At 56.0% G+C, this 24,212-nt stretch overlaps 2 protein-coding genes across 6 annotated transcripts in view; one reads left to right on the forward strand and one right to left on the reverse strand.

Moving 5' to 3' along the window:
* The window catches only part of STAT5B (signal transducer and activator of transcription 5B), a 69,476-nt gene extending 65,702 nt beyond the window's left edge, over positions 1-3,774 (reverse strand). Inside the window, exon 1 of the mRNA XM_059670209.1 lies at positions 3,754-3,774. The gene's annotated coding sequence lies outside the window, so the exon portion shown is untranslated. The remainder of the gene's footprint in view (positions 1-3,753) is intronic.
* On the forward strand, positions 3,754-23,945 carry LOC132218650 (signal transducer and activator of transcription 5A). Of its 5 annotated transcripts, none has more exons than XM_059670194.1 (19): positions 3,754-3,888; positions 4,683-4,820; positions 5,170-5,326; positions 6,679-6,768; positions 9,669-9,843; positions 14,526-14,656; positions 14,862-15,013; positions 15,481-15,636; positions 16,030-16,209; positions 17,527-17,614; positions 17,717-17,839; positions 18,222-18,314; positions 18,781-18,987; positions 19,548-19,642; positions 19,733-19,863; positions 20,318-20,473; positions 21,162-21,228; positions 21,537-21,641; positions 22,652-23,945. In XM_059670194.1, exons 2-19 carry the CDS (start codon positions 4,693-4,695, stop codon positions 22,812-22,814), a joined length of 2,397 nt encoding a protein of 798 aa, XP_059526177.1. In that variant the 5' UTR covers positions 3,754-3,888; positions 4,683-4,692; the 3' UTR covers positions 22,815-23,945. The 5 variants fall into 5 exon arrangements, with proteins under 5 accessions (XP_059526177.1, XP_059526178.1, XP_059526179.1 ...); XM_059670195.1 differs by having other exon boundaries at positions 21,177-21,228; XM_059670196.1 differs by lacking the exon at positions 6,679-6,768.
* The last annotated feature ends 267 nt before the right edge of the window (positions 23,946-24,212 follow it).

Consider the following 24,212-nt stretch of genomic DNA (forward strand, 5'->3'; position numbering starts at 1 on the left):
GCTTCACCCCGGACCCAGCAGCTCCTTCCCCTGTCCCAAATTCACACAAAATTCCTCACCATGTGCACACACACACCCGCCCTTGGTCCTGCGCTGTCTTAATGAACCAGAATGGGGGCAGATTTCTACAGGGAGGTGCCAGGGTGAGGAGACTCAGAGAGAGGCAGGGACATTGGTTTTGGGGGGATCAGTATGGGCCTGTGGCTGCCTTCCAGTCACCTTGGGGGTGGGAGCTGGAGTGGAGGGGGACAATGCCGGGGAGGCAAAGTGGGGGTGAAACAGGGCGTTTAGGAGCCCAAGGGCTTCAGCTCGCCCCTCTCTGCTGAACACAGAGATCCTCCCTGGACCACCTCCAGCTTGCTTGGGAAGGCTCTTCACCTCCACCCCACCTCCCCTCTGGCTCTTGCACAACAGGAACTCTCCTTGAAGAAGGGACTTGCAGCAGAGGAAACAATGGCATCTCTGTACCATGCCCTCCGCCCCCTGCCAGGGATGGTTAGGTCAAGGTGACCTCTATCTGTTCTCCCAGGGTAGGGGCATCAGCGGGGTCTTCTCTGCTAACCTGGTCTCCAAGGACAGGGCAGCAATGGGTCCTGGGAAAGTTCTTTCCTTCCTTCAGAAACTCACGCCAACATAGTCATCTGCCTCATTCCACAGAGCAGGGCCCGGATTGGTGTGGAGATGGGCATGCCACATGAAGCCCCACGGAACAATGACGGGCTACCCAGTCACAGGGGGCATCTTCACTCTGTGGGTATGTGCTGGCGTTGGGAGAAGTCAAGAAAGGCTCTACCGTTGAGACCCTTCCCACGGGGCCAGGCAACTTGGATCCTGGAGCCAGCTCTGCATTTCCTGGCCAGACAGCTGTGGACAGGCCTCTTTCCTGAACTACTCAAAGGGGATGATTCTGGCTGTGCCTACCTCCAAGGTTATTGCAAGGATGAGTTGAGTTAAAGTGTGCAAACATGTTTGCACACAACTGTACCGTGATTCATTCCAGGATGTGTGCATACTGTGCAAACTACAGACTAGGCCAGGAATCATTATTATTCCTAATAAAATATGGTCAGTCTTCTTTGAAGGAACGTATTCCCGTAAGATGTTTCTTTAATTATATTATTTTTATGTGTAACAGATATTTTAATCCTCCCTCACTCCCCCATGTAATGGTGTGACTTGGAATTGGGGATGAGGGGCAGTTAGGGGAGGCCATCCTGGGACCCCAGCTCAGTCCGCACCCTAGGCCGTCTCTGATCTTCCTGAACCCCCCACCCCTAGGCCTCAGTTTTTCTCCTCTGTAGTCTGGGCCTCTAAAACCACCAGCGTGCTTTGTGGTAAGAAATAGCAGAGACCAAACCAGGGGACTGAAAGCAAAAAGAAACCCCAAATTTGACATTTCTGGGTGTTATCCGGGGCCATGACCACAGTCACCTCTGCCCCCAACCCAACTCTGACACCCTTCCCTCTTCTACTCCCTTGGGTGGCCTTTGCCCATCCTGGGAAAGCTCCAAAGCTCCTCCCCTTCCCACTGCATCTCTAAGGGAGAACAGAAGCACAAAGAAATGAGAGAAACCCAGACAGAGTCACCCGGGGAACGAGCGAGACCTAGAGAGAGAGAATCAACCGGAGAAGAATGAAAAAGCAGAGCCTCACAGTCTGGGAGAGCCAGAACACACCACGGGACACGGAGTGGGGAGGGGCACAGGAGGGCTCTGAGGGCACTGGGCATGTCCTTTTAGGCTAGCCCCTCCAGTTCTGTTCACTGGCACCTCAATGCTACCATTTTAGGACCCAGGACTGCCCAACCCCTAACCAAGCCCAGCCCAGCCCAGCCAGATGTTCTGTGGGTGGGTGGGGCCGCCAGCTAGAGCAACAGGCCCCTGTAGGTCCTGGGGAGGAGGCTGGAGAGGTGGTTGCCTGGAAGTGGGTAGGCGGGGCTCCCACTCTGGAGCCAGCACCCCCATACCATCCTCTCCAGATGCCCAGATGTGGGTACATTGCAACGGTGGTCCTCGCCCCCCCTGGTATGACTCAGAGGACTTGGAAATCCAGGAGTCTGCTCCCACCCACTGACTTGCCCACCTGCTCAGAGTGAGAGCCTGGAGGGCATAGGTGCCAAGTGGGGCCCACCCTCCCTGTGGCAATGGGTTTGGATCTGCCACTGACAGGCTGCGTGACACTGGCCAAGTCACTTCCCCTCTCCAGCCTCTGTTTCCCCATTTGTCAAATCATCTTTACGGTTGTTTCCAGCTCTGGCATTTGACTCTCATTGCAGGTGCCCGCCCGCCCCCCAGCTCTGTGTATCTGAGCCTCCTCGGCCAAAGGCACTGCACAGAGTCCGGGAAGAAGGGAGGGGGAGGCCCGTGCTTCCTCCTCCCGGGGCTCCCCGGGTGGAGCATCTAAAGAGCAAGGTGCCCTCAGTCCTCTGTGAACCCCCTTACAGTTTTCAATTCCTTTCCTCATGGGCGTGCCAGCTAAGACTGCGACCACACATGGAAGTGTGTGTGTGGGTCCCGGACATTCCAGCTTCTGCAGCTTTTAACTTGGGGTTTTCTCTGAAGTAAAACGGATGAGAGAGGGGAGGTGGGGAGGAGCACGAAGGTGGGAAAGTGGAAGGGGGAAGAGAATGGAGATAGAAGGGCAGGCCTACCAAGGCCTGAGGGAGGAGTGGTGGGAGAGAATGATCCCCAGAAGTCTTGGCTCGGCTGGGCCCTGAGAGGGCAGCCAGCCTGGCCCCTACCTTGGTGCTGCCAATACCAGCTGCCAGGCAGAAGGAGGCCTAGAGGAGAGGGAAACTGGGCAAAGGGGATGGAAGGCTTCCAGGCCAGCCTTGCCCAACTCGTCAGGCCCCTTCGGGGGCTCTCAGGGAGGGGCTGTGACCCAGGCAAGGCCTAGGAAGGGTGTTCCCTGCTCTGGCAAGGCCTATGGGCAGTCCTGGGCTTTGAGGATTCAAGAGGGCCCCCTCTGGACCTTTCTGAAGGTAGGACCAGCCTCGGATTTGACTGGGCCCGGGTGAGGGGAGGGGCAGGGTTATTTATGGCCCATAGCTTGCCAACTAGGCCATGTGCCCACTGTGACTCGCTGGGCAAGCCCCTTCCCCTCTCTGGACTTCCATTTCTTGTCTGCACCATGGGGGGGGGGGGGCGGGGGCGGGGTCCAAACATGACTTGCCAAGGTTCTTTTTCAACTGCAGACAGAGAGCAGCGACGCGGCAGTGGGAGTAGTGGAAGGAGGGGAGGTGGGGCGGCGTGAGCTGGCTTCGCTGGAATCCCCAGTCTTTCCCCTCCCCAGGGCATTGCCTCTGAAGTCCCCAACCCACATGAACACACGCGCACACATTTACATGTTTCACCTAGAGGCTGGAAAGATCACCCGTGCCAGCGCTGCAAGGCCTCTCCCGCCGGTCCAACCCTTTCTTCCTCCCTTTTCACGGATGAGGAAACTGAGGCCCGGGTCCGGGCTTTCCAGAGCCCGGGATTTCCCAGGCCCTCCCGCCCCCTCTCCCGCGCCCCTCCCGCGCCCCTGGCTCGCCACGCGAGGGCCGGCTGGGACTCCCAGGGGACCCCGCCGTCGGGGCAGCCCCCACGCGCGGCGCCGCCCAGCCTCCCCGCGCGGGACCCGGACCGCGGCCGCCGCTGCGCACTCGCGGGGGAGCCAGCGACCGAGGGCGGGGGCGGGGAGGGAGCGACCGCGGCGGGGAGGGGTGTTGGCGAGAGCTCGCGCGCTGTGTATGGTCTATCAGAGGCAGCTGACCTTTGAGGAGGAAATCGCTGCTCTCTGCTCCTTCCTGTAGTAACAGCCGCCGCCGCAGCCGCCAGGAGCCCGGGCCGGGAGCGAGAGCCGCGGGCCCAGAGCCGGCCCCGCCGCCGGACGGCTCGGTGCCGCCAGGTGGGTGGCCGCGCAGCGCGTCCCGGGCGCCGCGCGCGCGGAGAGGGGACACTTGACTCCCGTCCTGGCCCCGCGCCCGGGGACCCGAAGCCCGACGGCCGGGCGGGGTGCAGGGAAAAGTCCCCGCACCCGGGAGGGAGTTCGGGCACCGCTCGGACGGGGGGCGCGGATCGGGGGCAGGCGCCGCGGGTGGGCGCCGGCCTCGCGCGCCGTGGGCAGGGGGCGCTGTCGGGCTGGGCCGGGGCAGAGAGACGGGGGGCGCAGCTGCTCCGGCGCCACCGAGGAGAGACGGGGTGCGTCTGTCCCCCCGGCCTCTGTAACAGCGCTAGCCACGTGCCCGCGGGGACCCCGCCGTCCAGGGGACGCCTTCGGGAGCGTCGCTTTGGGCTGGCATAGCCCCCCACGCCCCTTCCCAGAAATTGGTACCCAGGGTTCGAAGCCGGGTAGGGGGATTCTTGCCGAGGTCCGTGGGCCACCGCGGTCAAGTTTCTCTTTCAGTTTTTAGCTGTCCCCCCGCTGGGGAAGCCCCGGTGGGGCGAGGGGAGGGGAAGAGGAGGAGGGCACCTGACTTTCGCGGGCCCCTCCCCAAGCCTCCGCGGGTTCCTCGTTAGAGGGCAGGGCGGCCTTCCCCTCCTCACCATCTTTCTTCCCGCACAGGAAAGCCGGTCTGTGGGAGGGAGGGGCCTGGCCCGACGGACCGCGGTCCGGGCACGGGTGGGCATGGCCGGGCCAGGGGCAGGCCCAGCCCTCGCCTCTGCCCGGCGGGCGCGTCCTCAGCCATCTGCTCGCCCCAGGTGAACGGCCATGGCGGGCTGGATCCAGGCCCAGCAGCTGCAGGGGGATGCGCTGCGCCAGATGCAGGTGCTGTACGGGCAGCACTTTCCCATCGAGGTCCGCCACTACTTGGCTCAGTGGATTGAGAGCCAGCCCTGGTAGGTGCCCCGGCTGGGCTGGCTTCCCCGGCGGGACCCTACCGGCCAGGCCCTTTGGCTGCTAGGGCTCCTCCGTGTGGGTGGGTGTGATTCTGGTCCTGTGGGTTCCTTTCTGCGAGGAAGGGGCCCTGTTCCATGTTGGCGGGGAAAGGGGAACAGGGGAAGGGGAGCCCGGGAAGGGAGAGGGGCTGTTTCTAGACTCTGCTGCCCGTGGCGCTGCCAGGAACCAGGCTTGTGGGCGCTGGAGCACTCGTAGTCAGGAGCCTGGGGTCCCCACCTCCTGCTGAGTGCCTGGCTTCCTTGCCAAGGAGGCACCACAGAAGGCTTCTCTACCCTGCCCTGCCCCAAGGGATGCCATCGATCCAGAAAATCCCCAGGACCAAGCCCAGGCCACCCAGCTGCTGGAGGGCCTGGTGCAGGAGCTGCAGAAGAAGGCGGAGCACCAGGTGGGGGAAGATGGGTTCTTGCTGAAGATCAAGCTGGGGCACTACGCCACGCAGCTCCAGGTGGGTGTGAGCGCCGGGTCATCTGCGGGGAGGCCGTGGCCGCCTTCTAGTCCCAGCGTCGGAACCCCTGGGTTTTTCCTGGCCTGGACACTCACTGACTCACCGTGTGACCTTCACCTTATCGGCAACTTTTCTGTGCTTCAATTTCCCCCACCCCCTCTTTCTAAATCAGACCTGTTGGATCCCTTTGGCATATTACCAAGCCAGAGGTGGGGTGTGCTGGTCCCCAAGAGAAGGAGGATGGGTGAAACCACCTTCTGGACAGGTCAAGCGGAAGGGCTGGAGGTGGACTGAGTCAAGATTCCTTTACAGGAGAAAGGAGGAGGGACAGATTCTAGAAATGAGGGCGTGAGGCCACCAGACATCCCTCTTGGGCAGTGGTTCTCAACCTTCTGGCCCTTTAAATACAGTTCCTCATGTTGTGACCCAACCAGAAAATTATGTTTGTTGCTACTTCATAACTGTCATGTTGCTACTGTTATGAATCGTCATGTAAATATCTGATATGCAGGATGGTCTTGGGCGACCCCTGTGAAAGGATCGTTTGACCCCCAAAGGGGTCGCAACCCACAGGTTGAGAACCACTGCTATTGGGGCTCGTCTAGAGGTGGGAGAGCTCTTGAAGTGGGGCAGGAGAGGAGCAGAGTTGTCAGATAAAAGAGCCTTGAATTAGGCTTTAGATGTAAGACGTAGCTTCTTCACTCGGGGGGAGGGGTGGAGGATAGGGAAGAGAGGAAGTTTTAGTGGGAGCAGGAAAGGGGTGTGGGTAGTAATCATAGTCAAGCATTTATTGGAAATCGCTAGTATTTCTTAGAGAACCACTTTTAAATAGAAGCAGCAGGGTGCCAGGGAAATAAAAAGTCCACCCCAGAAGAGGGAGGAAGCCGGGGAAACCTGGGGCAAAGGGGGAAGCAGAATAGGAACCCAGAGCTGGAGTATGGCGGAAAGTTTCTTGACCATGACATTAGGCGCTCTGAGTTTTGAGTCATCTGCTCACTCATTTGCTTCGCTCTGTATAAGTACTTAACCTCTCTAAGCATCAGTTTTCTCATCTTTGAAATGGGGATAATCATTTCTGCTATGTCATAGGGTTTCACTGATATGAAAGTCATAGGGGATGGTCGGTTGGAAGTGCTTTCTGAACTGGGTTTCTAATGCACTGCAAACCAAATGAAGATCTGGGAGGGGAAATCAAGTCAAGGAGAGACAGAGGTGACTGGTGACAGTTCCGGAGACTTCTGGGGGGGGAAGCTGAGGCAAGGATTGGAGGGGAGGAAGTGTGGGCATGGCACTGCGACAGGCTTGGTAGACACAGAAGATGGCCACTGGTCGCTGCTCTTGGATTCTTTCAGAACACGTATGACCGCTGCCCCATGGAGCTGGTCCGCTGCATCCGGCACATTCTGTACAATGAGCAGAGGCTGGTCCGAGAAGCCAACAATGTGAGTGTCCCCTGGGTGTGGGGAGAGGAGTTGGGAAGACTGTTCTCTCCAGACACAACTGTGACATAAATACTGTCATGAGAGGACACCAAAGAAATGAGAGGAGACATGAGCAAGTGTGAGGAGCAAGATTATTTGCAGGTGTGGAGTGGCCCCCTGGCTTCAGTCCCTGGCTCCACCACTTTCTAGCTGTATAACTTGAGCAAGTTACTTAAATTATCTGAGCCTATGTTTCTTCAATTATAAGTAGGGATGGTGATAGTACCTACCTTGCAGGATTATTGTGAGCATTAAATGAGATACTGTGTGGGCCAGGGACAGACAAACAGACCAATGAAACAGAAGATGAAGCCCTAAATACACACACACACACACACACACACACACACACACACAGCTGGAAACTCAGTCTGTGTCAGAAATGGCATTACAAATCACCAGGGAAAAGATTTGTCATTCAATAAATGGCCTAGGGCCAAATAAGAAATATTCTCTGGGACGGTCTGTGAGGAGAAATGGAGCCAAGGTCTGTGTCAGAAAAATGAACACAGTCAAGCTCAGAGAAGTGAGGCCCAGAGAGGCAGAACAGGGACTCATTCCCCAAGTTCTGGAATCATACAGGCATTGAACATCTGCTTGGACAATGGTACAAATGTTATACTATCTGCAATAAAGCAAAATGAATTTCATAAAATGACGTCACACAGGTAAAGACCGCCGAATAGTGCTGGGAGCACAGGTCTTATTGATTATCTATTTGTTGTTGTGAACGCTGATTTCAGGAATTTGGCAGTTCATTCAGTAAATGTGTATTGAGGTCCTGCGGTGTGTCCGGCCCTGGGCTAGGCCTGGAGAAACAGATAAAGACCTGGTTGTCACCTGGGAGGAATTCGGGTAATGATCGGTTCTCCAGCGGTGAACTGAGGGTCCAGGGAGCATATGTGGGAAAAGTACCCAGCTCAAATCAGGGCAGTGGGCATGTCCTGAGGGAGGAGAGGTCTGAACTACAGTGGAGAAAGCAGGAGGGAGGAGGTGGGAGGAGTTTTTAGTCAAAAGTAGCAACAGTATTTGTGAGGGCAGGAAGGCAGGAGCCATCTTATCATATTTGAAGACTTGCAAATAGTCAGTGCAACTGGGGAGAAGGGAGCCAAGTGAGGAGTCCTGATGGGTAAGGCCAGAGAGGAAGCAGAAGCCAGAGGGTCTTCCAGGACAATGCTTGTGTCCCTTGGCTTGTTGCATCGCAGGGCTATCTGTAAACGCACAAATGAATTAGGCTCCAATTAAGAACTACATGTCTGTGATGCAGGTGTTGTCATGGTTGGGGGAAAGGGGCTCGGGATGGGAATCATTCCTTCTTCTAGCCATGAAGGTGTTCTTGGACACCTTTGATGTCCTAGGCCAGTGGTTGGCAAACTGCAGCTCACGAGCCACATCCGGCTCTTTGGCCCCTTCAGTGTGGCTCTTCCACAAAATGCCGACTTCTGCGCACGGGCCACGAAGTTTCAATCGCACTGTAGGTGCGCGCCCGCACGTGGTATTTTGTGGAAGAGCCAGTATTTTGTGGAAGAGCCACACTGAAGGGGCCCAAGAGCTGCATGTGGCTCGCAAGCCGCGGTTTGCTGACCACAGTCCTAGGCCTAAGGGATTTGGTGATGCACAAGACAGATGAGGTCTTAGCACTTAGAAGGCTCACATCTTAGTACAAGGAGGCAGATAAGAGTGATGGTTGAATGTCAACCTATGAACCAGGAGGTCACGGTTTGATTGCCCGTCAGGGCACATGCCCAGGGTTGTGGGCTTGATCCCCAGTAGGGGGTGTGCAGGAGGCAGCCAATCAGTGATTCGCTCTCATTGTTGATGTTTTCATCTCTCTCTCACTTCCTCTCTGAAATCAATAAAAAAAAATTTTTTTTAAAAGAAAATAGAAGTAAGAGGTAAAACCCAAGAACTAGACACTCTCAGATAAGGGTGGTGCTGTTTTGAATTGGCCCTTCAGAGACGGTCACTCTGAAAAAGTACCGGTTGAAGCGCCAGCCTCAGGAAGATTTGTTCCAGAGTGATGGAACAAGAAGTGCAAAGGCCCTGAGGCAGCAACGTGCTGGGTGTTTAAGGAACAGAAAGTAGCTGTTGTGGGCGCAGAGGCTGGCAGGGACTGTCAGCCAGGGCAGTGGAGGCTGTGGGAAGGTGTTTGGAATTTTCTGAGAACAGTTCATTGGAAAGGCCCTGAAGACTTGGTTGAGAAGGAGATCAGACCAGGCCACTTAAATGTCTGAATCCACAAAGCCCTTGTTGATGCTTCCCCTGTAACTTCACTGTGGGGCTCTTAGGACACCACCTGTGAGAGGTTTACCTGATTCCCTCTCCCCTCGGTCACAAGTAGTTCTTGAGTGAGGACAAAGACAATGTGTGTTCACCTAGCCCAGTGGTCGGCAAACTGTGGCTCACGAGCCGCAGTTTGCCGACCACTGAGCCTCAGTCCCCACTCCGTCCCAGCACCTTGCACAGCCCGTGGCATTGGATCAGTGAAAGAATGTGGAGTGAGGAGTCATCATCATTAGTAGGAAAACCCAGGTAACTCTTGGGATGTGTTGAGTTCTAGTCTCTTCAAAGAGAATTTAGATGGACCATGTTTGGGATCCTCTGGTGGAGGCCAGAACTGCAATAGAGGTTTCTGCTATGCTTCAGGAAGATTCCATAGTCTGCCAGCTCACACGGTTCTCCCCCTTTGTCCCCTCCACCCCAGTGCTGACAAATGACTATCCTTCTGGCTCAACTTGCCCTTCCTTTTTACTCTAGATTCAGAGTTTGGGGTCTGTAGTATCGGCATCCCCCAAAGCCCGAGGTTTCTCCCATCCTCACTGCCCAGCTCACTGCGGCCTGCATTTCTGATATGTCCCCAGGGTGCCTCTCCTGTTGGGATGCTGGTTGACGCCATGTCCCAGAAACACCTTCAGATCAACCAGACATTTGAAGAGCTAAGACTGGTCACGCAGGACACCGAGAACGAACTGAAGAAGCTGCAGCAGACTCAAGAATACTTCATCATCCAGTACCAGGAGAGCCTGAGGATCCAGGGTGAGGCGCTGCAGCGTGGGCGGTGTATGTCGTGAGGATGGCAGTGAGGACCACTTTGTGACCTCCGGCAGGGATGGGACTAGGTCGTGTCTATTTCCTGGGAACCTTCCCCAAAGTCTGGGAGGAGTAATGGCTCCGGGTGACGGAGTCTTGCTGTGGGCCAGGCTCTGGGCTAAGCCTTTTGCATGCATAACTCAATTCAGCCTTTTCAACAAACAGCTCGAGGATGCAGGTAGTTGCTTTATCTCTATTTTGCAGATGGTAAAACTGAGGTTCGAAGAGAACGAGTAAGTTGGCCTGAGTTGCTTAGAAAATTGAGGGAGGTGTCATTAAATCACTGTACTTTATTAGCCGATATTGTCTCCCTAACTGTAGGTATTCCGTGAATATCTCAATGAATGAATAAATGACTGAATATGGGCAGAGTGTTCCCCAGTCAGAGGGAGCATTTAGGTTGAGAGTTCCCAGATTGGACCAGGCGGGGAGAGTGGGACTCCAGGAACGCCCCTTCTTTAGTCTTCCTTAGGGGAGACGGAACTAGAAGGAAGGAGGTGACAGTGGACAATTCTCCTGTCTCCCAGAGCTGTACCACCTGTCCTAGTGAGAACAGGAAGGGTCAAGCTATCTTTTCCTTTGCTCTTCTTTTTCTGGCTTCTTCAGGTTGACCAGGGGTCCTCAAACTACGGCCCGCGGGCCACATGCAAATACAAATATTGTATTTGTTCCCGTTTTGTTTTTTTACTTCAAAATAAGACATGTGCAGTGTGCATAGGGATTTGTTCATAGTTTTTTTTTAAACTCTAGTCCGGCCCTCCAACGGTCTGAGGGACAGTGAACTGGCCCCCTGTTTAAAAAGTTTGAGGACCCCTGAGGTAGACCGTTAGGTAATTGATTTTAGACCTTTCTTCTTTTCTAGTACATGTATTCAGAGTCATAAACCTCCTGCTAAGCAGCGTTTTAGCTGCCTCTCCTGATTTTGAATATGCTGTATATTCACTATCATTCCGTTTGAAGTAGTTTCTCATTTCTCTGCTAATTCTTTTGCACATGCATTTAGAAGTATATTGTTTAATGTCCAAATATTTTTTCTAGATGTCATATCATTATTGATTTCATTTTCATTTCATTATTGAATTTCATTGTTGTCAGAGAACATACCCTGTATGATCTCAGTTCTTTTAAATGTATTGAGACTTGTTTTATGGCCCAGCATATGCTCAGTCTTGGTGAGTGTATCTGGTGGACTTGAAAAGGATGTATTTTCTACTGTGTTTCATTAAAAAGCAGCAAATAATAAATTCCATAATGTTAACAAATATAGCAACACTTACTTTAAAATAAATATTTAAATATATGTTATAAATATTTATGTATTACATATTATGCACATTGCATATAATATAGCTATATTTCTGTAACGTATTTATATACTATATAAACACTATGAATATTTAAATATATTCAGTATATATATTTATTATGTTAACATAATAAAATTGTATCAAAAAAAGTAAAATCAAAAAACAAACAACATCTATATTTTCCAAAACAAAATTTAGTGAGTAGAGTGGCATTGCTATACATTTTTACACATCTCTCTAATGTTAGGGAGATAGCTGGATCTTGCTTTCCGTCTGTTGTAATATCACATATCTTGCAGCCTCTTGAAAAATGCCACTGTATAATTATAAGAGACTAAAAGAGAAAAAGGCAAAATCTTACGACTTTTGAAAATGGTTTTGGCTTTGTGGAACTCCTATAAGGGTCTTGGGAACCCTCCAGGCATCCCTGGTCCACACTTAGAGAACCATTGATCTATGTCTTTATTTATTTTTCTGCCTAATAGTTCTATCAGATGCTGAGAGAGAGGTATCAAAATCTCCTATTTTATGGTGGAATTGTGTACTTCTCCAATTATTTCTGTAAACATTTCCTTTTTTTTTTTTTTTTAAATATATTTTATTGAGTTTTTACAGAGAGGAAAGGAGAGAGATAGAGAGTTAGAAACATCGATGAGAGAGAAACATCAACCAGCTGCCTCCTGCACACCCCCCACTGGGGATGTGCCTGCAACCAAGGTACACGCCCTTGACCGGAATCGAACCAGGGACCCTTCAGTCCGCAGGCCGACGCTCTATCCACTGAGCCAAACCGGTTTCGGCATGTAAACATTTCCTTTATGTATTTTGAAGCTTTGTTAGTAGATTCACATGCATTTATGATAATTGTCTGCTGGATTGACACTTTAATAATTACGAAATATCTTTCTCGATCTCTGGTAATACTCTTTGTCTTGAAGTCTACTTTATCAGAAATTAACATAACTTCTCAAGCCTTCCTGTTCCATATTGGCACAGCCTATCTTTAGCCATGCTTTTTAAAATTTAAAAATGTAGACACCATATAGTTGTCTTGCCTTTGTCTTTATTCTGACAACCACTGCTTTTAATCAAGGTGTTTAGCCCAATGATATTTAATGTAACATTTAATACAGTGGAATTGAGGTCAACATTTCAGTATTTATTTTCAGGTTTGTTCATATCCGTTTTTGTTTCTCTATTTTTCCTTTTATTATTATTTCACTTTGCTTAGGATTCTCTTTTCATTTGCCTAGTTAAGCTTTCCTCCTAACCCTGCCCTGTCAGTATTTCCTGTACCCTGAGGCCAGCACATTGCCTGAATCACAGTAGGTGTTAAGTAAATGGTGGGATGAGTCTAGCATGTCTCCTTCCCATCTGATTCCATACCTGACTGGCCCTGGGGCGGGGAGGTGGGGGGTGGAGAAAGCCCGCTTCCCAGATGGGGGAACAGGATAGCCAAGCTCTTAGTTCTCTCCCAGACTGGTCACCATATCGATAATCCCATTCTTGGGTTTTCTGTTTCCTATGTATGGGTTTGGGTTTGGGTTCTGGTTTGGGCTTGTACCCATCATGCAATGTCAGTTCAGTCTCATTTATCAAGTTCACCATCAGAAACACAGACTATTGATCTGTTGTGCAGAGAAGGCTCAGTTCCCTCCAGTGGAGCAGACAATTGCCCCACATCTCCTGGCGTCCTTCCCAGAAACGTCTGCAAATGGCCAGGAGAACCCTAACTGGGTCGCTCGCAGAGGGAGGCCGCACCAGGTGTTGGGGACACCACCACCTCCCTGTGGTGGCAGGGTCCTGAGGTGGCCCCCAGACGACCCTGCTGTGCTCCCTGCTGGCGATGCTCTCCCTGCTCAGGCCCCTGCAGTGAGATGGGAGCCGCCTCTCCGAATGCCCTTCTCGTCTGGGCTCTTCCTGGCTGTCTGGAGTTGCTTTGGTCTGTCCCAGCCTGTGTGACCTTGGGGCAGGGCCTAGGCCAGTGTGACGTGGCCCTCAGAGGCCTGCCAGGAGCTTGACCAAGACAGGCTGATGCTCACATCTTCTTGACTCAGCCTGAGGAAGGACACTGGGTGTTCACAATGGCTATTGGCGGCGCATAATTACCCAGAATTTAGGCTAGTGTTTCCCTAGGCGGGGGATGGGATTGCAGGCTGTGGAGGTGAGCAGGTGGCTTTAATTGGGAAATGTTTGATTGCTTCATGTGGGTTATGAATTCACGGTGTTTTTATATGATTCTTTCTCCCTTCCCTATGTCTTAAGTATTTCATAACTGATGTTTTTAAAGAGGGTAATTATGCCTCACTGACTCCCTATTCCTACCATCGATGAGCTTCCTAAAGCTAATACGAAGAGAATTGCCTTATTTATTTTAAATCCCCACCTGAGGACATGGAGGGAGGGAGGGAGGGAGGGAGAGAGAGAGAGAGAGAGAGAGAGAGAGAGAGAGAGAGAGGAACATTGGGCATTTGCCTTCTTTGGGTGCCCTGGCGGTGGGTGCACCAGATGATGCTCAACCCACTGAGCCACGGCAGCAGGTTGAGAATCTTGCTGCTTTTGTGTAGGCCCCTCCCTCCCTCTCTTCTTTCTTCTTCATCTTCTCTCTTTTCTCTTCCTGTTGGTCAGCTGGGCTCACAGTGACCCAGCCTGGACACACTCGAGAGGCGCCTTCCTGCGCAGAGAACCTCCTCTCCCTGAGGAGCGGCAGCTGTGCCCAGGAGGCGGCACAGGCCCAGGAGCAGGGCCTTCCCTGGCGAGGCGGGGCTGAGAGCTGCTGGTCCCCGTCCCCCTTCCGTCCTGTCCCGTAGCCCATTGAGCAACAAGGACTAACTCTCACCCGGAGCTTCCACGTGCCAGGCAGCGTCCTGAGCATTCTCCATGTCAGCGCTTTCATCCTTCCTTCCGCCGAGGCAGGGAGCACACGGGGAGACTGAGGCACAGGGAGTGAGGGGATTCCCCCGAGTCCACCCGCCAGCAGATGGCCAGGCCGAGGCAGACGGGGCAGAGTGGCTCCAAGCTGGACCCCAATGTGGCGTGAGGAAGGCGGGGCCCCAGCCGTGTGGGCCGGGGTGGTGGGAGCCTCCTCAGCTGTCCCCACAAGCTTCTGTCTCCTCGTCCCTAGAGGGGAGCTCAGAGTTGGGGGCCAGGGAGTGAAGCTGGCGCACCTCCGGGGGGGCCCTTGGCCGCCAGGTCCCTGACTGGCCGCTGGTCAGACACGTCACCCTGAGGGTCTTGTCGGCAGAGCAAGTGAGTGTGGTCTCGCTGGGTTTCCTGCTGGAAGCTGGGGGTCATGGCCATGGTGTCCTGTCCCTCCTGCAGCTCAGTTTGCCCAGCTGGCCCAGCTGAACCCGCAGGAGCGTCTGAGCCGGGAGACAGCCCTGCAGCAGAAGCAGGTGTCGCTGGAGGCCTGGCTGCAGCGCGAGGCCCAGACGCTGCAGCAGTACCGCGTGGTGAGCGGGGTGTGCGTCCCTCTCCTCCGGGCGGGGGGTCCGCATCCTGAGCTGTCGGGACGAGAGAGGGACAGGCCAGGACCCCGGGGGGCGGGAGGCCTGGGGGGCCTGTGAGGCCGGGCGGGTGGGGAGGCAGGCCCGGCCTCCTGGGGGGGCCGCAGGGCTGTCCCCGGGAGCCAAAGGGCCTGCCCCCCCCCCCCCCCAGGAGCTGGCCGAGAAGCACCAGAAGACGCTGCAGCTGCTGCGCAAGCAGCAGACCGTCATCCTGGACGACGAGCTGATCCAGTGGAAGCGGCGGCAGCAGCTGGCTGGGAATGGGGGGCCCCCTGAGGGCAGCCTGGACGTGCTGCAGTCCTGGTAAGGGTGGGGGGGCGGGGAGGGGGCCGGGCTCAGGGTGGCCTACCAGCTGCTTATTCTGCTCCCGAGATCCATGTGCAGCCGCTCGCCCTGTCGGGGACAGGTCTTCCTTCACCAGTGGGCTGGCTCCCCACACAGACTTCGTGCCCCCGTCGTGCCCCCCCCCCCCCCCCCCGGGGAGGGAGTCACTGTGTTGGGGGCGGGGCGGGGCCAGGTGCTTGGGCTGGTGCTCGGCTGGTCGGGTACAAACCAGGGCCACGCCTCCTGCCTGTCTGTGTTTCTGGAAGTCAGGGCAGCCCCTGTCCTGCTCTGCTCAGGGGACAGGAGTGGGCGCTGAGGTGTAAAGCCTTCCTGGGTGAGCGTGGGGCTAGGTCTTGGGGGGCTCACCCCAGCCTGGGGCCTCTTCACCTTTGGCCTGGGGAGGGGTGAAGGCCTGTCCTTCCCTTTGGCCCGGGGCTGGGGCGCAGGTGTGAGAAGTTGGCGGAGATCATCTGGCAGAACCGGCAGCAGATCCGCAGAGCTGAGCACCTCTGCCAGCAGCTGCCCATCCCCGGCCCCGTGGAGGAAATGCTGGCTGAGGTCAACGCCACCATCACAGACATCATCTCCGCCCTGGTGACCAGGTGACCGCTGCCTCTCGGCCGCGCCCAGCCCGCATGTGGTTGGCCTGGGGGAGGCAGGGGGTGCTCGGCAGATGGGGGGGCTCTCACTGGCACCCTTGTCTCTCTCTGCTCACACCCTTTCCCTTCTGTCCCCAGTCGCCGTTGACCTTTCCCAGTTTCTCTTGTGAGCGCTACCTGGGCTGCCCTTGCTTCCTGCAGCCCCGTGCCAGCTGCCGAGTCCACTTCCCTGCCTCCCCTCCCGCCTCCCCGCGGCTCTCAGTGGCCCCCCTGGGAACAGGGTGTCGGCCACGTGCCCTTCCTCTGCCTGCCGAGCCCTGTGTGCGGCCTCCTCCCCACACGGGGGGCCGGAGCCCTGTCCCCTGAGGCAGCATCTCGTCCCTTGGGTCCCCGCAGCACGTTCATCATTGAGAAGCAGCCCCCTCAGGTCCTGAAGACCCAGACCAAGTTTGCAGCCACCGTGCGCCTGCTGGTGGGGGGGAAGCTGAACGTGCACATGAACCCCCCCCAGGTGAAGGCCACCATCATCAGCGAGCAGCAGGCCAAGTCGCTGCTCAAGAACGAGAACACCCGCAAGTACGTGCGTCCTTCCTTATTGGCGCCTGACTCCGCGCTCAGTCGGGGGCCCGCCTCTGTCCTACACGTGGAGGCCTAGTGATGGGACAGCGCAGCCTCCCTCTCTGCAGTGTTTTGTCCTGGCGTTGCAGACACCGTCCGTGTCTCTCCTGTTCATTCTGTCTGTCCTGGTGTTCACTTTGCTCCTCCTGAACAGAGGCCTTCCCCCGGCCCTGCTGTGCCCAGCGCATAGTAGGTCAACAACGATTGCACTGCTCGGGTGTTCTAGGGTCTGTGCTAAGTACTGGGACCCGGTATAATCCAAACAGAACTTGATTGTGCTTGGCCAGAAGAGTAGGCAGCAGGCATGAGAAGTGATTACTGGCGAGTGACAAGGGAGACATGTGGAAGTGGGTCATGATGTGGGTGGAGCAGTGCCACTTCGTCTCAGGCTGCAGGATGAATGGGAGGCAGCTAGGGAAGGAGCCTGGAGCGGGCCAACTTCCAGGCAGAGAACATGGGCCTTGTCCGGAAGGTGCACGTGTGGACAGAGAACCCAGGGCTGGCGTCCCGGGGTCGGGGCAGGCCACTCCTAAAGGGAGCAGTGCATGAGTGGATGAAGGAGTGGATGTGAGAAGTGGGAGACTTGGTTATGTGGACTGAGGGCCTACCATCTGATCTGGGCATAGGGTGATGAGGAGGCCAAGAGGTTCTCACTTTCTTAGATCTTACGTTCTGGCTGGGGAGGGAGACAGTCCTGTGCTTTTGAAAAGAAGGCAGTGTCAAAAGGGGACACCCCGTAGAAAGAAAATCAAGACAGAGCGCTATCCCAGCATCTGGGTAGACGTATCAACACCACATGGGTGGTTGAGGAGGGCCTTTCTGAGGAGCTATTTAAATCGAGACCTGAATGAGAAGGTCAAGAAGGTTTGGGGGCAACAGGAAGAGTGAGTGCAGAAGTCCTGAGGTTGGACCACGCTTGCATGTTCAGCACAGACGAGGCAGCATGGCTTGCTTATTCTGAATAAGGGAAGAGGAACCCCATGAGGCCAGGGAGGAGGCGGGGGTGATCCTGGGGATACTTGTAGGCTGTGGTCATGATTTTAAGTTCACTAGAAGCTGAAGGGCCTCACATCAGCCTTGATGCTCAAGGTATTTTGAACCTGATGATAGAGACCCAGACCTCACCCTTGATGACTGTCAGGTTGATGAGAAAGTAAGGCCGGGACCCAGCGAAGAACGTTCTCAGGGGGTGGGGCAGGGGCTGTGGGCCGGCCAGCAGCAGGGCCATGTTCCTGGCCGGCCTGTGTGGAGACTGGGCTCCCCTCTCTTCCACAGCGAGTGCAGTGGAGAGATCTTGAACAACTGCTGCGTCATGGAGTATCACCAAGCCACTGGCACCCTCAGCGCCCATTTCAGGAACATGGTGAGGACAGGGCCTGGCTCTGGGAGGGAGGGAAGGTCTGCCCAGAGCTCGGTCCCTGTAACCAGTTCCTGTCTCCCGGTCCCGCTCCTGCCCCACCTACAGTCGCTAAAGAGGATCAAGCGCGCTGACCGGCGGGGCGCGGAGTCCGTGACGGAGGAGAAGTTCACAGTCCTGTTTGAGTCTCAGTTCAGCGTGGGCAGCAATGAGCTTGTGTTCCAGGTGAAGGTGAGGACGCGCACTCCCATCCCCCGCAGGTCACCCAGGAAAGCGAAGGGACCTGCCCGCGGCCACGGGCTGGTTTGGGAGCCCAGAGAGCTCCAAATCCGCGGCTCTCGGATGAGTTGCCCTGTGATGCTATCAGAAAACCTGCTTTCACTCTGCTGGTGCCTGTTTGCGAGGCTGTATCGTAATCTGGCCCCGGCCCACAGAACTCAGGCGATGGGCCAGGAAGATGTTGTGTTTCTTGTGTGTTTGTTTTTGCTTTGGTTTTGACGGGAGGGGCTTGTGGTTGGGACTGTGGGGAAGCAATGAGGGTGGAAGTCTTGCCCAAGCCAAGGGCAAGAGGGTGGTCATATGCTCTCAACTCTCATTCTTTTGACTCCCCTAGACCCTGTCCCTTCCTGTGGTGGTCATTGTTCACGGCAGCCAGGACCACAATGCCACGGCCACCGTGCTGTGGGACAACGCCTTTGCCGAGCCCGTGAGTCCCCTGAGACCCCATCTCCTGAGCCTAAGATCTCCCAGTGTCATTCTCAACCCCTCAGGGCCCTGCCCAGTGGTCCTCCCCCACCCCGGGACCAGCTCAAGTGAGGAGAGGGGAGAGGGGCAGCTGGTGTGAGTGCCCTGCCCTCGGGCTGTGTCTAGGCTCCCGTTTTAGGATTAGGGTCTCCCAGGTCCGTGAGCTTGGTCTTTGGGATCTGGCCCTTGATCTTCCTTTGGCTTGTGGTTTGGGTCACTGATCTCTGTCTTCAGTCCCCTGGTCTGGTCTCTATCTTGCACACCCACCTTCTGCCCCTGCCACCCCGCCTTCCTTTCCCTTGTTTGTCTCCTTTTCTGGGTCTTTCTCAGTCCCCTCTGTCTCTAGGTATCTGTAGGTCGGTGTGCCTGTGTTAGTGTGTATTTCCTGCTCCCTCAATCCCCCCCGCCCCTTCTTCTCTCCCGCTCAGGGCAGGGTGCCCTTTGCCGTGCCCGACAAAGTGCTGTGGCCGCAGCTGTGTGAAGCGCTCAACATGAAATTCAAGGCCGAAGTGCAGAGCAACCGGGGCCTGACCAAGGAGAACCTCGTGTTCCTGGCGCAGAAGCTGTTCAACAGCAGCAGCAGCCACCTCGAGGACTATAACAGCATGTCCGTGTCCTGGTCCCAGTTCAACAGGGTGAGGGCGCCCCGCCGGCTGCCGGCCTGGCCCACCTGGGCCCTGCCACCCCTCCCCCGCCTCAGGGATGGGGTTCTGCCTGAGGTCAGTGCCCCACCCTCTCTCACAAGCAGGAGAGATGGAGGGGGCTGGTACCCCAAGGAATGCAGTCAGCTGTGACAGCCAGAGCAGGACCGCAGAAAGGAGCCCGGAGCTGGGAGTCAGGATCCTTGGGCTCTAGTCCTCGCCTGGTTAACTATTTTGCAGGCCCCTTCCCTGCTCTGGGCCTCAGTTTCCCCATCTGTGAAATGAAGGGGTTGGGCAGGAATGGCTGTTGTACGTCCATCCCCGCCCCTCCCCATGGGGTTGTCGTGGGCCTCTGGGTCTCAGACCAGAGGCGAGTTGACTCTCCAGTTCCCTCGCAGAGGGGTTGGGGACTGTGTGGACAGCCGCAGTGCGGGACAAGTAGGGCGAGGAATTGGGAGAGGGTCTGGATGAGGACAAGAGGCACTGATGGTTTCCTGGGCCACCTGTGACGACAGGGGCCCCAGCCCTGACTTGGGGTTTCCTGGGGTTCTCAGGAGAACTTGCCGGGCTGGAACTATACCTTCTGGCAGTGGTTTGACGGGGTCATGGAGGTGCTGAAGAAGCATCACAAGCCCCATTGGAATGACGGGTGAGGAGTGGCGGGCATGGGGGTCGGGAGGGCGTGGGCTCGGGACAGTGGCTGCTGGCCCAGCGGTGACACTATGTTCCGTGCTCCCAGGGCCATCCTAGGTTTTGTGAATAAGCAGCAGGCCCACGACCTGCTCATCAACAAGCCCGATGGGACCTTCTTACTGCGCTTTAGCGACTCAGAAATCGGGGGCATCACCATTGCCTGGAAGTTTGACTCTCGTGAGTGCCCTCTTTTGTCCACACTCCAGCCCCAATTTCCCTGCGCGTCCTTCTCCATCGGGCCTGCCTCCTTAGAAGGTACCTGGTGGGAAAGATAGGAACTGAGCTCAGAGTCTGGGAGGAAACACATTCCCTTTCTATCATTTCCCATTTTGGAGAACCTAAAATCCTGGCCCCCTAAGGCTCCGGGATCGCTGGGTGAGTCCTTCAGCAGCTCCATGCTCTCCCTTCTCTGCCCTGACCTGGCCTTGTTGGCATCTACTCGCCCGGTTTGCTGGATAGGAAGTTCCCACGGACATTGCCTTGCCCTGCGCCAGGGATCTCAGGGATGGGGTTGCCGTGGGGACAAGTAGGAGACCGGGTGTCTCTGCAAGCCCGTCCTGAACCCCACAACCCCAGGCCTCCTCCTGAGGGCGGGCAGCGGGTTGTGGGAACGAGCTTGTTCTTTTCACAGCTGACCGCAACCTGTGGAACCTGAAGCCGTTCACCACGAGGGATTTCTCCATCCGGTCCCTGGCCGACCGGCTGGGCGACCTGAGCTATCTCATCTACGTGTTTCCCGACCGGCCCAAGGATGAGGTCTTCGCCAAGTACTACACGCCTGTGCTCGGTGCGTCCTGCCTGCCCCCCCCCCCCCCCAGCCCTCCTCCGGCCCGAGGACTCACTCTCAGGCGAGGCAGTGGGGACTCCCCAAGAGCCCTATGGGCTTCGGTCACCAGATGGTGCAAAGCATGTGGAGAGGATTTCAGGGCCCGTAAGCGAGGAGAGGGAAAGCGAAACCACGGAGTCTGCTCTCTCCTCTGCCAAGGGAAAAGCCGGTAGACTCTCACTTCTGCCCTTGGGAGAGGAGGCTGCAGGGCTGGGGAGGAGCCAGGATGAGCCACACCCACAGATAGCACTTCTTCACCCACCGGCCCTGCTCCCTGCCCTTAATCCTGCTCCCGGGCACAGTGCAGGAGCACAGTGGACAGGTTTTTCCTCTTCAACTTGTCCCCAACCCATTGGTTGCGTTGGCTCCTTGGCGTTGATTCCGTTTCCTTGGCAGTGGTAGGGGTGGGGAGAGAGAAAGCAAAGAGCCAGAAAAGGAAGCCCGAGCAGGGATGAGATTGGAGCCAGGCTCTGGGTAACCCTCTGGCTGGTCCGTCAGCAGGGGTTCCTTTGGGGTCCACGGGGGGCGGGGGGGTCCATGGGAAATCTCATCCTGGCTGAGGCCCCCAGCAACTGGGATAAGAGGCAGACTCCATGGGGTGAGTTTCCACCCTCGGACAAGCTCCCAGAAACTTTGGTTCTCATCACAGTTCCCCCCTCGGCAGCTAAAGCAGTGGACGGATACGTGAAGCCACAGATCAAGCAAGTGGTCCCTGAGTAAGTGTCTGGGGTCCAGCTCTGGTCTCCCGCTGCCTCAGTTCCCCCGCCCCTGCCCCCCCCCCCCCCGCTGTTCTCACTCCTCACCACCCCCCCCCTCCCGTCCAAGGGCCCAGCATTCCATTCTCCCTAAAACCTGGCTCAGCCCTGGGGAGCGACCCGGGCTTGGTCACCATGGGCCAGTACCCAGGGCCCCCTCCTGCACTTTGTCCTTCTGCACCTGAGAGAGACAGAAAGATGCCCCTGAGCCCGTGCCCTGTCAGCGCTGCCCTGAGGCCGCTGAGGCTCTGCTCTGCTTCCTCCTCCAGGTTTGTGACGTCTGCAGACTCTGCTGGGGGCAGTGCCACCTACATGGACCAGGCCCCCTCCCCGGCTGTGGGTCCCCAGGCTCATTACAACATGTACCCACAGAAGTAGGTTGTGTTCCTACAGGGCTTCACGGGGGGCTGGGCCTGGGCACTGGGCCTTGGGCTGGACCCCTGGAGGGCTGTGGGCCAAGGAATCCAGAGCTCCTCCAGGTCTGAGACCACCCAGTCCAGGCCAAGCTCTGGCATGTGCCTGCCAGGTGCAGGGAGGGTGAGACCAACCAGTAAAAACCACAGTGCGTTTTGGGACTTAACACACAGCAGGGTCCTTGCTGTGGTGCTGACTAGCTGTGTGACCTTGGGAAAATTATTGAGCCTCTCTGATGCTGTTTTCTCATCTGTAAAATGGAAGCAAGAATACCTGTCTTGGGGGATTGGGGTCAGGAATAACGAGTGTGTGTAAAGCATTTAGCACAGGTGAGGCTGCTGTAGGGATTTCACACAAGACAGCTATGAATGGGGTGGTCATTCTTGGGAGCCGGGGGAACAGGGTATCTTTGCTCCTCTCTGGGGTTCCCATGGTAGAGAAGTAACTCTCTTCTGAGTTGTGGATGGTCTGGGCTGGTTGTCTGTTTGCCTGGGAGGCTCAAGCTGTAGCGGGATCCCCACAGGCTTGGGGGTCGCCAGCCGGGAGGCCCTGAGCAAGATTCCGGACACGGTCAAGCCTCATTTCCTCCTCTGAAAAGCTGAGTAAATGCCTACCTTACAGGTGGCTGGAAGGATTGGAGTAACGTGGTTACAAGGCCCAGGTCCTCGTAGGTGCTCAGTGGACGGTGCCTAGGATTTAATGGAATAGCGCCGCAGGTGGGCAGAGCTCACTGGGTCAGCCACCTCCTTTGACAGTTGAGGACAGGGAGAGGACAATGCATTCCCCTCTATCACTCAGTGAGGCAGTGAGAGATGAGACTGGGTGCCTCCCAAAGAGCCAGTGACTACATCTTGGGGTGCAGGGGTCTAGCCAGAGCTGGTCTGAGTGGGGAGCAGACTGGGGACTGCCCCCGAGAGCTTGAGGCAGCGAGACCGGCCAGCTCCCTCTGACATCCCCCTCTCTCCACCAGTCCTGACCCCGTCCTTGAGCAGGATGTAGAATTTGACCTGGACGAGACCATGGATGTAGCCCGGCACGTGGAGGAACTCCTACGCCGCCCGATTGACAGTCTGGACCCCCGCCTGTCCCCACCCACCGGGCTCTTCAGCTCTACCAGAGGCTCGCTCTCCTGAATGTGTGAACCCCACACTTCTTCTTGGAAACAATAACCCGTACAAAGGGTTCATATAAATTGTGATTTTCGTGTTGCTGTGCGTATTGGTGCCCTTGCAGGGCACCGTGTATATTTGTGTGCGAGGTGTGCCACCTCGCCTTCGCAGGCCTAGGTGTGTGGCTGCTGCCCAGGCAGCCGCCCTTTTCTCCAGATCAAGGTATTTCAGGAGAGCCCCCGGGGCCTGTCTCTGCGGTGGGAGAGACTGAGCTGCTCAGTGCAGGAAGCCTCCTCCTGCTGGGGCCTCCATCTGCTCAGCAGTTATTGGAATGAAACTGTTCAAGGAAGGGAATAGAGACAGGCAGCATCTCTAGGCTTTACTCCTGACTTAGAAGCTTTGCCTCCCAAGTGTGTGTGTGCGCGCACATATATGTGCATCTGCTCTCATGCACGCGTGTTGGTCTATTGCTTCTTCCCTTGGAAGGGAGGTTGGGGATGAACATGGACTCCAGACTTTCTGTGAACTGAGAGCTTATCTAGGTTGTGGCCCAGTCCCTCGACCTCGATGGGTCATTTGAGTCGGGCCCGCCAAAGCCGCTCTGAGTGCGTAGTTTCTTGGCCTCCCATCCGGAGCTGATGCCGTTGCCAACGCTCCCGCTCCTTCTCACCCAACATCCCCACCCCTCCATCTGGCCCCGCCTCCTTTCCTTGCCTCTGTTGCTTATAGGAAAGGTAGGAGAGGGGAAGACAGGTGTAGGACCTGGTGTGAACAGGGGACCCAGGACTTGTAGGGCTGAGCCCTCTGATCCTGGAAATAACCTGCATGGAGAGACAGCAGCCAGTCAGTGGGATCTGGAGTGAGGGGTGAAAGCTGATCTCTGCTTCCACGCTGCTGGGAGGTGGAACCTGGAAGAGGCCTCATCACAGTTGCATAACCCGCTGTGGTGGGAGAAGGCCTGGCTCGCAACTCGCTGGCTCCGCCCTCCCAGGCTATCTGGCCTGCAGCCAGGGGCAGCTGACAGTGGGACAGTGGGAGGCCCAGGTTGAAACCTCTCTGAAGGTGCAGGGGGGGTGAGAAGAGGGAGTCTTTTGTACTTTGTACATAGGCAACACATTTGTGAAAAATGTTTTGAAATAAAATATTTTTTTTTTTTTTCATAAAACTGCTGGTGTGGTCCTGGTTGGGGAGCCCTGGGAGCTGGTGGCCTTTCGCTCCGTCCGTCCTACGTGGCTGACGCTGTGCTGTGTAGCTTGAAGCTACAACTCTGCTCCTTTTCTGTGTTTTAAGGGTGCCAACCCCCCTGGAACACTGTCAGTGCTTCTCACAAAACTAAAGAGCTAAGCCTCGAGGTCTTGGGAAAGGATGGGGCAGGGATTGCTGGGGGAAGGGACGCGAGGAGCGGGAAGAAGTGTGGCTGCT

Source organism: Myotis daubentonii, chromosome 16 (assembly GCF_963259705.1).
Source record: "Myotis daubentonii chromosome 16, mMyoDau2.1, whole genome shotgun sequence".
NCBI lineage: Eukaryota > Metazoa > Chordata > Mammalia > Chiroptera > Vespertilionidae > Myotis > Myotis daubentonii.